This window comes from Protomyctophum parallelum, assembly GCF_964188405.1.
Source record: "Protomyctophum parallelum genome assembly, chromosome: 12".
Taxonomy (NCBI): Eukaryota; Metazoa; Chordata; class Actinopteri; order Myctophiformes; family Myctophidae; genus Protomyctophum; species Protomyctophum parallelum.
In genome coordinates this window covers 37,411,900-37,428,370 of record NC_139712.1, presented here as the reverse complement: position 1 = coordinate 37,428,370, position 16,471 = coordinate 37,411,900, and the positions used below count along the sequence as shown (strand labels likewise).

The following is a 16,471-nucleotide window of genomic DNA, read 5'->3' as shown; positions in this document are numbered from 1 at the left end:
TGTCGTCTCTTGTCGTGTGGGAAACCTCATATTTTCAAAACTGTTACTTTTCAGCTGTGGTATGATGGGTAGGGTGTAAGTAGGGCGTTCATTTACGGGAAAAAAACACAAAAAGTTACAGTACACATAAGAGATTTTGGCCCGACAGCGACTATTATTGTTACAGACACAACAAACGGGCCACCGCAGATGTCTGCCTGTGGCAGAAATATCTCTTAACCGTCTTCCTGCCATTGCCGAAGCCCTTCGGCAATCAAAGCCTCAATTTGATAATACACCTTGCTGCCATTGCCGTAGCCCTTCGGCAATTATACTTTTATAGTGCATATGATCGATCACGCCATAATGCTACTCACGTTAGCCGGTTAGCTAGCAGTTTTGTTAGCACTGCACTGGATCGTTCAGATTAGATCGCGGTCGCCATAAGAATCCATTCTATCCGTTTCTTTCAATCGCCTGTATCTCCTATTCCTTGTCCCAGATGGCATTTTTGGTCAAAACAGCGTTTCTTTGACGGCACAGAGCCGACGTTGTGGAGTGCTATATGTACCGGCATTGATTCGATTATGTAAACAAAGGTTGTCTTGGCAACGTAAAGCTGGCAGGGATAAGCTCACTTCCGGTTGAGGCAAAATGTGGCTTTTCAAAATAAGAGCTCAAATTAAAAAAATGCTGGCATGAATTAGGTCCTAATTTCTCAATAAATGGCAGCAGTAAAAGGGTTAAGAATCAAGTCTGGATGGAATTAATGGTGCAACAGTTCACCGGCAGGAATGTGTTTGTCATTCATTAGGCCGGGTATACTGGATGTTGGTCTTCACATTATATGAATACAAATCAGTGTGAAGTGCAAGGCCTTTGATCATGGTCTGATAGAGATGGAGCTGACGAAGGGGCGAAACAAATTAAGATACTAGGTATCGTGTGATTTTGATTGTTGTAATATTGTGATAAAGCATAAATTATTCATTCTAATTTATGGCTTTATATCTATCCTTAGTTTTCTCATAATATCATCATCACAAGTGTCATTATCAATATCGAAATATTATGAGATTTGATTTAGTCAATGTCACCCAGTGCTAATCATTTCCTTTGGCATCTGGTGCAGTTACCTAACCCAAAATAGAAATATATAACAGTTGATGGAAGACTACTGACGAGATACATGCACATAATACTGCATAATATTGCATTCAGATGGTATGTAGACTGTAGAAATGTACAATACAGAGAGGACAGTCTACACACAGACAGAACATCTTTCTAGAGTCAACCCATATTCATGTCATTATAGCAGATGGCTCATTATGGTTTTCCAAACCCCATGGACAGATTTCATTTTGTTTACTTACCAGGGCCCATGCAAAATTGAGGCGAAATAAATGCACCAGTTAGCTTCAAGCAGTCCCTGGGCAGGGTGTCACCAAGCCATCACAAAATCCAATACAAAATCCAATTTGACAATAACAACAATACAGTCAAGAACAGTATTTAAAAAAACTGATGAAACTAGAGGCAAGTTGACATTCGAAAAGCATCGGTGTGTGCATAATTTTGAGTTTATTTTTATACATTTCTTTTAAATCCTGGCTATGCATTGTGGAAGAGGAAAGACATTGCTGAACCCACAGGGAAGGAAATGCATAATAGGATGAAGGTCATCACTCAAAATTGTTCTGCCAGCCAGGGGCATGTGGGTGGCATGGACGTAAAACTTCGCAGCCCAGTAAGCCCACCAATCTAGTGGTGTTGGGCAGATGGGTTATGGCCGGCTGGGTGTTCCGGTTTGTGTCGATGGAAGTGATGTAGTGTACTTGAAGTTCCTATTTAGCAGTATCACAATGTAACAGCAATGTGTAACAGCTGTGGCTGAACCACATCTAGCCAAGCCTTGTAACTGACTTTCTTGTGGATAAGTATCATAATTAAAAAACAAAAACAAATGTCGTTTTAATGTTAGATTATCATCGTAGTGTTTTTCTAATTATTTGGAGGCCCATTGGCAATATCTTCATGGTCCACCAGTGGGCCCCGGCCTACAGGTTGAGAGAGAGCCACTGATTTAAACGCTCTCCTCCGATGCAGATATTTGGGGTCAGTTATCCCAGCAGCACCAGGAGTCTATTCTATTTGCATAATAAGTCCACCTATTGTACTTTTATTCATATCATCCAGGAGTTTAGGCTTTGGCCCAGTCTACAACTTTTCATTGGATGCGATTTGGCGTGTCGAGATTTGCCCTTGGGCATGTCTGTAGCCTCGCGCTGAAAGATAACCCAATCTACACTACACTTTGGCTCCAAGTACAAAACAAGTGCGTAAATCCATGAATAAATCTAGCATTAGATAATTGAATTCTTCAAAGAGGCAGCAGGATTTTCAAGGTTAAAATGCAAGGGCCTCGACATTGATCGTAAAGGGTGAAATCGTTAAGCAGCAGGCGAAGCTAAAGAATTGATCATTTGCAGTTTAATTGTAATTTGTAGAGTTACACAGACTGGAACGTACTGCTCACACAGCAGAGGGCTCATGATGGAGCAGTGGTTCCCAAAGTAGCCTCTGTCCCAGCTTTACTCATCGGCCAGAGACTGCATTGCCAGAGACTGCATTGCCGGAAGTGTGGGGCCAATCACAACACTTGTTTCATACACGGCGAATGTGTAAAGCGTCAACGTAATTTACTTGAGCGGTACTTCCGCCAAAATCCTGCTACTTTTCAAATTTCGTGCTCAGACCCAGGCACCCACCCAGCCAGCCAGCCACACACATACGGTAGCTCCGTAAGGGAGTGGTTGCACCACTCAAAAATGAGCAGATCTACAAGCTCACAACAAGTCGCATCGCAACACTGCGGACCCGGGAGAGACATGATCACATTTCTCTTTTGGATCTCGAGCTAAAAACTTTGGGAACCACGTGTAGAGAGTCTACCGTTTATTTTCTTCATTTTCTGTACTTGGGAGAGAGAGAGAAAGAGTTCCCATTCTGCCTCAAAGGAAAAAAGGGCAGGAAACTGATAAATTCCATAAATTGTTGGTGGGGGGGGGGGGGGGTTTAGTTAATATTTATTTATTGTGATTTCCCCCCTAATTATTTCTCCGGACATGTTTTGTCTTGTGTATAATCCGCAGGTCCCGGGGGACCGCATAGTGAGTGGGTGTTCAGAGAGCGAGCTAATGGGAAGAGGTGGCACTGAATATCAATGCTCGGGCCAGACAGTCATTGTCGTGTGTGTGTGTGTGTGTGTGTGTGTGTGTGTGTGTGTGTGTGTGTGTGTGTGTGTGTGTGTGCATCCCGTGTGCATCCCGTTTGGATCGAAACCCTGCCCTTCCTGAGCTAAATTAAACCCACCTTGGGAAGCAGTGGACCTTGTTAGTTGTTGCAGAGTGCTGAGGGTTCTACCTTTTCAATGACCCCTACTGTGCAGCCACTGCTGTGAGTCTGTGACTTTGTGCTGTACTGTACACTTAACACCGTGGAATGTATTAACATGACAACATGCTAATTACTCTTGGGTGTTTCGAGTTAATTGTTATTATTAATCGCCTTTTTGTTCAGTAACATGAAGGCTTTGTTCTTGCTTACAATCTCCCATCAATGGAATGAGTGGTACTGGTAGCTGAATCCCCAATTCCCTCTGTTTGCACTTATGGAAAGTACAGTTACTCAAGTACTGTACTTCGGTCAAATTCTATGGTAGAATTATACTATATATACTTCAGTATTTCCATTTTTCATTAGGCTACATTACTACTTGCACTTCTACTCAATTACACCTCACAGGGAAATTCCTACCCTAATACTCAACAGTCAACACAATTATTTGAAAATTAGTTACGAACTTGGTAGATTTATATTATTAATACAAAACAATACTGCCACATTTTATACTTAGGCATTGGTAATGCTAATACTTTTGTATTACTCGGGTAATATGTTGCGGTATTTGTGGCATAATTGGGTCGAAACATCTGAGTAGCTTCTTCCACTTCTGTTTTGTGTGTCCACTGTCCAGCTCATAGTGGAGAAGACGACAGACTTCCCCTCTACTGAGTTCTCTCTGGTGGAGGATGTGGCCCTGCACTTCACATGTCTGATGGACAGGCTGAACGAGCAGCGCCTCTTCCAGCCCGACCTGTGTGACGTCGACATCGTCCTGGTGCGCCAGCGTAGCACCTTCCCCGCCCACAAGGGGGTGCTGGCGGCCTACAGGTGAGTTGGCACTAGAAACCTTTGGGGTCGATTTAGGACTTCTATTTTACTTACTTCTATATTACTAATCTAATTACAGTATTATGATCTGGGGGCGTGTAGTATGTCATATTGCAATTTTGGGCATGTTAAGAAGCGCTTTTGACACCCCGCGGAGTGCGCAAAACGGCCTTGAATTAGTCATGGGTGTGTTTAAGGCGTGTTTGAGACGTACCCAATCAACATGTCCGTACTATTCTCTTTACCAGTCAGCTGATGTCACATACGGAATGCGCACTTTGGGGATCGTGGTATGACATTTCTTCAGGCTGGCACCATAGAAGACATGACATGCCTTTGTCACATTTGGGTTAATTATTCCTATTGCACTGCATGCTGTCACCTTTATGCCTCAAAAGAACAGACCCACCTTTCAGATCGGAATGGAATTGCGAGTAGATAGCAGCATATTGGCAAATTGGCAATCCATGCATAATTAATTAATTCGATAACGATAGAACCATGTACCATACAGCGAATGAAAGCAAGATTCCTAAGGAATATGGAGATTTTTACATTTAATAAAACGGTTGAGAAATGAGAGAACCATGAGTGGTTATAGGCTAATATCAACGTTTTTTTATGAAAGACCAAACGGGCTGTGAACTTGAAGAGCTCAATCACCATCCCGACACGGAAGAAATATAGCCTAGTGCATGCATGTATATGCACTGTTGCACTTGCACACAGTAGCCTACACACGCTCTTTATTTGTTTCTATTGAAAAACACCAGTAAAATAACGTTTATTATATTTTATTTCATTCAAGTCACGACGAAGGAATGAGTTGAATGCGTGCTGCGTAATGCTGTGGCCCCGATGGTATGGTCTTCGCTGAGTTCGCTCGTAGCATTTTATTGAAGAAGACTTGAATCGGGTGTGATACAGCATATGAAAGCACATTTCCCACGGATTATGGAGATGTTTTTATTTATTTTTAAGGTTGAGAAATGAAAGAATTATGGCCGTTTCTAATCTCAACATTTTTTTTAAAAAGACGCAAAACTGCCATGTCTCATAGAAACAAGTAAATAGGTCTATAAAAATAAGCGCATATAACAGGGGTCTGTAACCTATTTTAAATGAAGTGCCATGTTTTTATTTTCTAAATAGTGAGTCTGCCATATCCAGATTAATTTGAATGACACCACATTAAAATAAAAAAACATTTTGATTGTCCACAAATATAAAGTTCTTCCTTCTTTTTAAATATGTTCTTGCACATTGTTATAATGATCATTATATATCCCCCTGCAGTCAGAGTTCATAGTTTTAATGAATGAATGTGATGCATTGTGAGCTGGTATAGATCTGCTATTTTCAAAAGTAATCTTTTTATTTAATTTTTGGATTAGCTGTCCTTAGTTGGGCAAATGCATTCATCTGGGGATCCTTGACATGGGAATGTGATGTGTGAGGATCACTGGTTTAAACAACATTAGGAGAAAAGCCCAAATAACCACTTTAGAAACAAGAAAAACAACCACACAGAAAGCAACTTTACAGAAAAATAAGCCGCTTATAATAAACAGACATGGCAACACTCTACCAGCCTCCCAGAGCCGCTCAAGTGTCAAATCAAACAGTGCTTTTTGCGTTTATGAGGTGGTCAGACCCACGTCTAATCGTTATGCGCTGAGTGTCTTTAGGTCAAGGGGCTTAATAGCAAATTGCGCAAAGCGAAAATAATTAACATATGGACACTCCCACAATGCTAAAATATTCAGGACCGCGGTAAGCCATAATGTGTGTGCGTTCAACACGGGTCAGTGCGTTCAACACGGGCCGATATGCCTTTCATAATACGAATGTGCGCAGAGCGAGGCCAATTTATGTATTTCCATTGGTAAAACGCACCTTCAAAATCTACCCATTAGTCTTCTGACTCTTCTCTGATTGCGTTATTAAGCCAACATTGCACAATGAATGTACATGTACTGTTGAACGCTACCACAGCTGCTATATTAAAACAATAAAAATACAGGGAAACTATTGTTATTGCTGATATAGATACATGGTATCTTCTTGCACATTTCCCAGGTTGATGTGACTGCTATTGTGTGACACAGGGTCGGCCCTAGCATTTTCATGGCCCTAAGCCAGATTGTGTTTGGCCTCAAAACTCCAGCACAACCACCAAGCGTGTGCACGCACACACGCACGCACACGGGGTACAGGCTTTAGTGATACTCCAAAATGTAATTAACAACTGTACTTACCGTGACTGTAGTCTGTGACTGTCCACCAAAAACGGCCATAGTCGTCATCACAAATTTGGTTAAGTGGCTATGGCTATGGCCAAACTAGGGGGTCTATAGCCAAACTAGGGGTCAAACTAGGGGGTTTTCATGATTCTGAACCCATTCCAAGCACGAAAAACATTCCTTGGGCTAAATTCGGCCATAGCCACTTGTGGCCCAAATGTGCTGACCTCATCACATTTGTGATGACGGCTATGGCTGTTTTTAGCCCAAGGAGTGTTTTCCATGCAAAACTAATGCATGGAATGGATTCAGAATCATGAAAACCCCCTAGTTTGACATGCTACACATGCTACTTAACTCTTTTATTGCGGCTAGCTGTTAGCATAAATAGTTCCAGGTGCCACCATATGCCACTTTAAGAGTCAGAAGTTGCCCGCCCCCAGACACACTCACTACACATACTATAGTATCATTGGCACAAGCTCACACTTTTTAATTTCGTCAGAAGCTTTTACATGGCGGGAGCATCGTGGTACAAAGGCACAGAGTATACATTGGGGTCCGTATATATACGGACCTGGGATATAGCGTCCCCTAGCGGCGGGGTACGTATACGGACATTGGAAAGAAAGAATTGAAGCACAATGAAATTTAGAACATTTTGCCTTATATTGGTTGTTGATGGTACCCCAACTTTCAGCAGCTGTCAAAAATTCCCCTAGGGTTGTCAATGTGGGATATGTTAGTGGTAAGAAATGTATTCCCAGATTTTATTAATATCCCCTGACTAATTGGAAATAAATAAAGCTGATCTGCCATCACCAGAGATGACTGGACAGGAGCAGACATCACAGGGAGAAAGAAAGGCCAAGCTGCTCAAGAAGCGTGATCTTCTGAGGTGGGAATGTTCACAGGTTTCTCAAGTTGAGACGAAGAACCATTTATGTCCATAATAACTATCCATAATTTATAAATAAAGCATGTGCGTGCGTGAGGGGGGGGGGGGGGGGGGACTGCGTCTCGCTTCTTGAAACGAAATACGAGTGGCGACCAATAAAACCCTCCCTGAATTCTCTGATCCTACAGCCCCTTCTTCTGAATTCTGTGATCCTACAGCCCCTTCTTCCACTCCCTGTTCGCCCAGAGCAAGCAGCTGCGCCGCGTGGACCTGTCCCTGGACGCGCTGACCTCACAGGGCCTGCAGCAGATCCTCAACTTCATCTATACGTCGCGGCTGCTGGTGAGCGGCCGCACCGTGCGCGACGTGCTCAACGCTGCCACGCTGCTGCAGATGGGCGACATCGCCGCCTCGTGCCGCGACCTCATCGGCAGCCAGTCGCTGAGGGCCTCCGCTGCCTCTGCCGCCGACCTGGCCGCTAGTCGCGACGGGCTGACCGGCGGCGCCGGCCATGACTCGATGGCGCTGCCCGTCGGACAGCTGTACCGGGAGATCAAGCAGGAGGCGGAGCTCGGCAGGTATGGCGTATGGTAATATTCAAATTTCCAATATGGGGAGAAAAACAATATTTTGCCCGGACGGTTAGCTCAACCGTCTGGGCACCTAGGCTGCTGATCCCAACCATAGACTGTAAAAAATATGGACAAAGCGTTCCCCGGGTCTAACATGAACGTAAAATGAAGCCTGTAATAATATGCTAATTCCTGATGTAAGTCGCCATCTTTGGTACCAGCTGGCCATTGGCTGGCTCCGTTTTGTATACCAGCTGGTCATTGGCTGCCCAGACAACGAGGCGGGACTTCCCCCCTTCTTCTCCGTTGGTTTTTATTTTGACTCGAGTGGGAGGGGAATCCCGATCATAGACTGTAATGGTAGCCACGCCCCTCAGAACATACGCGATGGTTTTTTTTCTTTATGGTCATTTTTTTAATTAATGGGACCATAATTTTCCAAAAAGAATATTATGACATTAGAAATGAGACTTTAAACTAGTGACTGGAAGAAGAAAGTATTCATGGCCATGTTTATTAAGGTAATACAGTCTAGGTGAAGTTGGGCCAAAATACATGGGCCTCTATGGAGCTATGGGGCTTTTTGGGTCCGGTCCAGCGCCACAACAGGCCATTATATGAACTACCGATTTCAAATGAGGCTTCACGAAATATCTGGCTGACTGCCCCCCTGATCCCAACGGCCTTTGCTGCGTGTCTCCCCACCATCTACAGTATCTCCCCATTTCCTGTCAGAATACTTTCATCCTATCAATAAATATGTCTTAGAAAAAAGAAAAACAATATTTGAATATAAAACAATAATGTTTAAGATATTTTTTGGGGAGGAAGGTTTCCTTTATTGATAGATTTCAGTATAGTTGACAGGAAATGGGGAGAGAGATTTGGGTTGCACAGAGCAAGGTCATCGGGGCTCTGTTTACCAGCCTAGGTGCCCAGACGGCTACACCAGACGCCCGGGCCTAAAGAAAAACAACCAAAAAAACCCCAATATATATATTTATTTGACAGCAACAATACAAAAAACTACCGGTATGTATCAAGTTATAAAAACAAACTAAATATATATATATATATATATTTTTTTTTTTTATTGGATTGGAGCAGCACACGCTCTTCCACTGGTATCCTGTTTTTACAAGTAATTTTCTATGGGCAAAGAATATATAATAAAAAATGATAATCAAATATATTCGATATTCGGGCAAATTTTTAAGATCAATATTGAAATTGAATTTGTGTACACACCTATTGGCAGGGTGTACACGCGCGAAGGCAGCAGCCCGTTCTCCGTGAGGGTGGAGGAAGAAGGGCCCCGAGGCAAGATGGCCGACCGCGCCTCGCAGTACTACCAGAAAGACGAAGGCTCAGGGGCCATGGGGGGGTTGTGTAAGGTCAGTGGTGTAAAGTACCTTCAGTGCATTTACTCAAGTACTGTATTTAGGTACAATTGTGAGGTATGTTTCACTTTAGTGGAAATTTCAATACTTTTACTTCTACTCCACTACATCTCAGAGGCCAATATTATACTTTTACTCCACTGCAATTATGTGAAAACTTTAGTTACTTCGTAGATTTTGATTATTATTACAAAACATTCAGCCCTACAGATTTAGACCATCTGAAGATAGTCAAGCTCACAATGCATTGTGATGTGTGGCATTGTGAGCTTGTAGATCTGTATTTTTATACATTTTAAACATTTGAAAACTTGTGAAATGGGACATTCTGCATAATGAGTACTTTTCTATTTGGCACTTCTGTTTAGCATAGAACTGGAGGTCTAGAACTTGGGTTCGGTATACTCTAATTACTCTTTGGCCTGCAGAGTACACCGATGAGGTGTCACTGATCCAAGTTCTAGCCCTCCAGTTCTAGGCTAAACGGAAGGGGAGGGGACTTTTTTTATTCTATTAATGACATAGTTCAAGTACATTTTGAATTCCGGACTTTCTTGTATTTCTATACATTGCGGTACTTTTACCACCATTGTGTAAAAAGGTGGAGGGCAACGGGGACGAGTCCTCGGAGACCTCAGACCTCCACGCATCCTTCAACAGAGACCAGATCATCGTGGAGGTCAACCTCAACAACCAGACACTCAACGTGTCCAAGGGCTCAGAGGGCAAGCTCGGCAGAGGCTCCATGTTTGGCCGGCCGCGTGCCCACCACCGCCGGGACTCGGAGGAGGAGGAGGAGGAAGAGGAGGAGAACGACGAGGATTACGATGGCGAGGACGCACTTAGGGATGAGGAAGAGGAGGAGGGCGACGGTAATGACGAGCACAAAGGAGCCGAGGACATGTTGGTGCAGAGCAGCGAGGAAGAGGAGGATGTGGTGGACGAGGAAGAGGAGGAAAACACCCTAAACATTCCAGGTTTGTTTACGAAGGAGAAAGAAACCAGGAAGACACTCTTCTGGTGGGAAGAGTTTATTGAGATGGCTAGTTCATAGTAGAAATTAAGGCCCTCATTTATCAACTGTGCGTACGCCAAAATATGGGCGCATGCCGAAATTACCGACATTTCCGGCAAAGCTTGAAATTGAACGTGACAACGTTCAAAACCCACGTCTGCTCGGCAGCTGGCGTACGCTTTGTCCTCACCTGTTTTTCTGTCGTAGAACGGCGGAGCAGCATTGTCTGACCAGCTGAGAGGCTGCCAAAGGCATGAAACATATGTATTCACTCCTAAAATGTTAATATAAAACTGTACACTGCCCGTATGTATATGGGCTACATGTAAAAAAAAAAAGGAAAAGAAAAAAGGAATAGACCTACAAGATGTGTCTTTGTGTCATATGAAATTTGTAGGAGCTTTCCAACTTTACAATTAAAATCGCGCTTGATTTAAGCCATTTAAACAGTGTTTTACATGAGCGCATACATGCGAGGATTTGGGCTGTCTGTGCTGGAATATTTCCATGACGTTGGAAAGTAGCCATAGTGCAATGCAGCTGCGGAGAGTCCCAACGTGGTATAGCCTACTGTAGCCTAATCTACAGCAGGCCGATGTCTTTCTGGAGTTACGGTATATGTGCAATATAATAAACCCGACGCGTCGCTCGAATGCCAAATGTACCGTGCCAGGCTGCCAGCGCAAGTGGGAACTGCATCGGAGATATAGGTATATTACCCAGCCAGCCCACTAACAGCCACACATGAGGCTATATACGGTTTTGGCTGCACATTCATATAATGACAGTTGACAGCCCGGCCACTGCAGTGACTAACGACTGCGAGGCAATCTAAATAGACTGTCGAACGTGCATGGTCACTTGGTCAGTTGGTCACGGACGGACCACTGTGATAGAGAGAGACAGACAGACAGACAGACAGGACAGGAGGAGCACCTGCAAAACAGCAGCGTGTGTGTGCCTATTTGTTATTTAATTATGGTTCACAGGTTCAGGTTTTCGTTCACTAATATATCTTGTTGTATATTAAATTAAAAATACTTTAATAATTTAATATACAACTAACAACACACAGTGAAAGTTGCTTGCAAATAGCGATATGTGCGTGCGTGCGTGCGGGGGGTGAGGCGGGCAGCAAGGGAAGCGAAGCGAGAGGAGAAACAGACGGCTTTATTTAATGTGTCATGTAGGTGCGTGCGTGCATGACAGCAAGGCAAGCGAGGTGAGAGGGAAACAGACAGGGTAGGCCTACAACTTTATTTAATTCATGCAGGTGTTCGTTCTTTATTTGTTTAACAACACACCAGTTAGTTGGGCTTGCAAGTTGCGTGTGCGTGCTGTGCGTATTGTATGAGAGAGGGGGGTGAGGCGGGCAGCAAGGCACGGGAGAAACCTATTTTTTCATGTAACCATGGTTTCAGGAAACGTATTGCCGTTGTTCATGTCGCAAAAACGAGGGCGAGGCTAGATTTAATAGGGCGTGCCAGATGAAATTCAGCCGTGACATTTATTAACGTCAGAACGAAATTAAGGAAGGATCAGCTGTTTGCGATCACTTTATAAATGCCGTGGCGACGTGGGTGTACTACGAAACCTGCACTCGAATCTGTGGCAGATTTTACACTCGATTGATAAATGAGGGCCTAAAACTGGGCTAAACCATGTGTAGCTGACAGCACGGCCTTCTGCACGGTATGAAGCTATTCCAGGTTTGTTATTGTACTGCAAAAGATTTCAGTCTTAGTAATAAATTGGTTTCGTGTGTGTGTGTGTGTGTGTGTGTGTGTGTGTGTGTGTGTGTGTGTGTGTGTGTGTGTGTGTGTGTGTGTGTGTGTGTGTGTGTGTGTGTGTGTGTGTGTGTGTGTGTGTGTGTGTGTGTGTGTGTGTGTGTGTGTGTGTGTGTGTGTGTGTGTGTGTGTGTGTGTGTGTGTGTGTGTGTGTGTGTGTGTGTGTGTGTGTGTGTGCCCACGTTCCCCTCTCCCATGCCGATTGGATCGAAACGCTGCCCTTCTTGAGCTAAATTAAACCCACTTTGGGAAACAGTCGACCTTGTTGTGTGTATGTATAGAATATGGTTATAAATTCAACAAAGATGATTGAATAATAATAAACGTTCCAGCTTTGGAACAAGCTGCCATACCGGAGCGAAGTCGCTGTGGCACCAGGGCCTTGGCCATGGCTGCGGCCGCCGCCTCCATGCGGCAGACCCTCGGCGAGGCCGCCATGGCCAACCAGCGGCGAGGGCGCAAGAGGACGGCCGACCCGGAGAGCCTGGGCCAGAAGGTGAGGCTGGAGGAGAAGCAGCACTTCGCCTGTAAGAAATGCCCGCGGGTCTTCAACAACCGCTGGTACCTGGAGAAGCACATGAATGTCACGCACAACCGCATGCAGATCTGCAACAACTGCGGCAAGCGCTTCCTGCTGGAGAGCGAGCTGCAGCTGCACCACCAGACAGACTGTGAGAAGAGCATCCAGGTACTGTGGCTTTCAACCAGTAATGGTGATCCTTTGAGCTTGTTCAACTTGCAGCATGTTTTTTCTTTTTTTTGATGGTCCTCTTTGGTTTGGCCCGGCCAGGGATTTGAAACCCAACTCCCTCCCTAACTCTTAGGGCGGACACTCTGTTAAACTATATCTCGAAGCCGAGAGTCTAGCCAAAAGGCCACTATAGTTTAACATGGTTAAAAGGACGATACTGCTGTCAGTAGTACTACAATGTCAATGTCTTTATACAGCCTCAGGCATACTATACTCATGCAGCATGGAGCATGGAGCATGTTCATGTTTTTCCCAGAGTCTTTAAAACAAAATGTATTGAGCCAGTGTTGGCTAAACATCAGTGCACGTTCATGGACATTTTAATTTTGTTCATAAATCATTCTCATCTCCAAAGACTATTTTCAGATAGATTTTTCAAAACCGTCTCTTAACTGCATTAAAACAACAACATAACTTTGACAAAATATCTGTGCATTGAAATTGAATGTGTTGGATTAGCTACAGTATCTCAGGCAAGTTTAAAGTCTGAAAGTAGATCTTAGAATCTCACTGAAATTTACAGACCTTCTCGAGAATCAAACCCACCATATTTTGCTTTGGGAAATGGTAGACCAAAAACAATTTGAGCCATTGTTGGCTTAACATGCCAGACTATTGGCATGGCCCTTTAGCACTATGAATACATTCATAATGTTTTAGAATGTTTTTGTATACAATCCGATTGTAGACAGTATTTGGACAGTCAGTGATACATTCTACAATCTCTCAGTACTTCCAATATTTTCATGATCAACTGCTGATTCATTCTGCTCACACTTGCGTACGTACAGTGTGTGCATAAGTGTCTGTGTGACCACATACACTTAGATGTGGGACTATTTTTCTTTCTTTTTATTTAAGATATCTTTTGCGGTTTACGCCTTTTTATTGGTTTTTGAAGGGACAGACAGTAGGCTGACAGGAAACGGGAGAGAGATGGGGGGATGACATGCAGTAAAAGCCGTGTCGGGCTCGGGAGTCGAACTCGCGGCACACTGCGACTGGATTACCAGTCGGGTGCCCAGACGGTTACGCCACCGCCTGGGCCGGATGTGGGACTATTAACTTGAAAAATTACTTAAAAATAAACAAAATAACAATGTCTACAGTACACCCTACATTTGCTATCTTTGTGCTTCAGTGTGTTACGTGTGGCAAGGCCTTCAAGAAACTGTGGTCCTTACATGAGCATAACAAGATTGTCCATGGCTATGCTGAGAAAAAGTTTTCCTGCGAGATCTGCGAGAAGAAATTCTATACCATGGCCCACGTCAGGAAGCACATGGTCGGTGAGTCACTTCATGAAGGATCCAGTGGGTCCAGCGTACATCAGACTGTTTGTGGGTTGCTGTCGAGAGTGTAATGTTGAGATAGCATCTGATTACATTCTTTTGGGTTTACCCCATTTCCAGCGGCTCCTGATTGATAGAACTGACACGCCCATTAAGTCAACAATGAAACAGTTTGTGCCAATGTAGCACAGAAGCCTAATATCTGCAATGGTCACAGGGGAGACTTGGGTTTGAATTCAGCTGGTAACATTGGGAGCTCGTCCAGATCGGGCAGTGAATGCCCTGATTGAAGCCCAGAAGCATAATGATAAGTGTATGTATCATCCTTGACAAAGCGGGGGGGGATTTCCCTATGGCCCTTTGTGAATAATTGAGATTGCTGCCTCGAAAGTATACCTCTGTTCAAAGAAGAACAACTCACATTTAATTATAATCTGTCTCTACTACATACATCATATACCCTTGAAAATGCAAATCCATCACAGTTATGGTTTTAAATTTGTATTGATAAAATAATGTGATGACAAAATATGCTGCTCATTCTGCACAAGCTATTAAAAACTTAACAAACTATTAAAAAACAATGTTCACTTAAATTACGAATTAGTCTAGTCCTAAATAGCCTGCACTGGGGCCCCGGCCCGTGTCACTATGCTATGGCAATGGCACTGGTGTTATTTTTTTCAAATGACCTGTCCTAGTAACTGTACACCGCTTTAGTGGGTGGGTGCACAGATGCGCCTGTTGGCAACTGAGGGTGGCCACATCATGGAATTGTTTTGACTCCTTGACAGGATGACTTTTTACACAGAGCCTGGTAGTCGATGGTCACTGAGGGGGCGCTTGTTTTACAGGCAACCGGATTAAGGTTGGTGAGGGGTCTGTTAAAACGACCGGATTAAGGTTGGTGAGGGGTCCGTTAAAACGACCGGATTAAGGTTGGTGAGGGGTCCGTTAAAACGACCGGATTAAGGTTGGCGAGGGGTCCGTTAAAACGACCAGATTAAAGTTGGTGAGGGGTCCGTTAAAACGACCGGATTATGGTTGGTGAGGGGTCCGTTAAAACGACCGGATTAAGGTTGTTGAGGGGTCCGTTAAAATGACCGGATTAAGGTTGGTGAGGGGTCCGTTAAAACGACCGGATTAAGGTTGGTGAGGGGTCCGTTAAAACGACCGGATTATCGTTGGTGAGGGGTCCGTTAAAACGACCGGATTATCGTTGGTGAGGGGTCTGTTAAAACGACCGGATTAAGGTTGGTGAGGGGTCCGTTAAAACGACCGGATTAAGGTTGGTGCGGGATGCGCTGCTCTGTGCTTGCGGTTATGGTTAGGTTAGGGTTTGAGACAGGTAGTAGCCGGCGCTGTAAAACAAGCGTCCCATCAGCGCCCATCGAAACCGAGGCTCTGCGTAAAAGGTAGTCCCACTCCTTGACACGGCAGAGGAAATACCTTATCCTGAAACGACTTCCTACTAAGATTAAACAAGTCCATTGTCCTCAGATATGCAGTACCAATTAAGCCTAAGGATCTCAAGGTTGTTGCTTTGTCAGTGGCAGCATGGTCTACTTTTAACAGCTATTTATTTTTAAACTTTCAGCCTGTTTATACTGCACTGCTGACATTTGATCAAAAGTGATTGTTCATGAATCACCATTAGCTAATGGAAGTGTGTGTGTGTGTGTGTGTGTGTGTGTGTGTGTGTGTGTGTGTGTGTGTGTGTGTGTGTGTGTGTGTGTGTGTGTGTGTGTGTGTGTGTGTGTGTGTGTGTGTGTGTGTGTGTGTGTGTGTGTGTGTGTGTGTGTGTGTGTGTGTGTGTGTGTGTGTGTGTGTGTGTGTGTGTGTGTGTGTGTGTGCGTGCGTGCAGCCCACACCAAGGACATGCCATTCACCTGTGAGACGTGTGGGAAGTCATTCAAGCGCAGCATGTCCCTCAAGGTTCACTCATTGCAGCACTCTGGAGAGAAGCCCTTCAAGTGTGAGGTCTGAACTCTCTTCATTAAGCTCTTCTGCTTCGTTATACACACACATGCATTACTAATACTGTATAGTTATCTTTCTCACCCTTGCATGTTGCACTCATTGCCACTTTAGAACTGCAGCGAGCGTTTCCAGTATAAGTACCAGCTGCGGTCCCACATGAGCATCCACATTGGACACAAGCAGTTCATGTGCCAGTGGTGTGGCAAGGACTTCAACATGAAGCAGTACTTTGACGAGCACATGAAGACACACACTGGTGAGGAGAACCTTCATAGGACTTTTGATAGTTTTCAAACCATGTTGGATTCCCAGCAAGGC

General features: G+C 44.2%; 1 protein-coding gene across 1 annotated transcript in view; it reads left to right on the top strand.

Annotated features, from left to right (window-relative positions):
- zbtb47b (zinc finger and BTB domain containing 47b) overlaps positions 1-16,471 on the top strand; it is a 45,224-nt gene that overhangs the window by 21,370 nt on the left and 7,383 nt on the right. The window contains exons 2-9 of the mRNA XM_083778257.1: positions 4,019-4,215; positions 7,575-7,934; positions 9,187-9,322; positions 9,930-10,305; positions 12,463-12,818; positions 14,023-14,170; positions 16,038-16,153; positions 16,265-16,409. Of these exons, the coding sequence (XP_083634383.1) occupies positions 4,019-4,215; positions 7,575-7,934; positions 9,187-9,322; positions 9,930-10,305; positions 12,463-12,818; positions 14,023-14,170; positions 16,038-16,153; positions 16,265-16,409 (1,834 nt within the window). The remainder of the gene's footprint in view (positions 1-4,018; positions 4,216-7,574; positions 7,935-9,186; positions 9,323-9,929; positions 10,306-12,462; positions 12,819-14,022; positions 14,171-16,037; positions 16,154-16,264; positions 16,410-16,471) is intronic.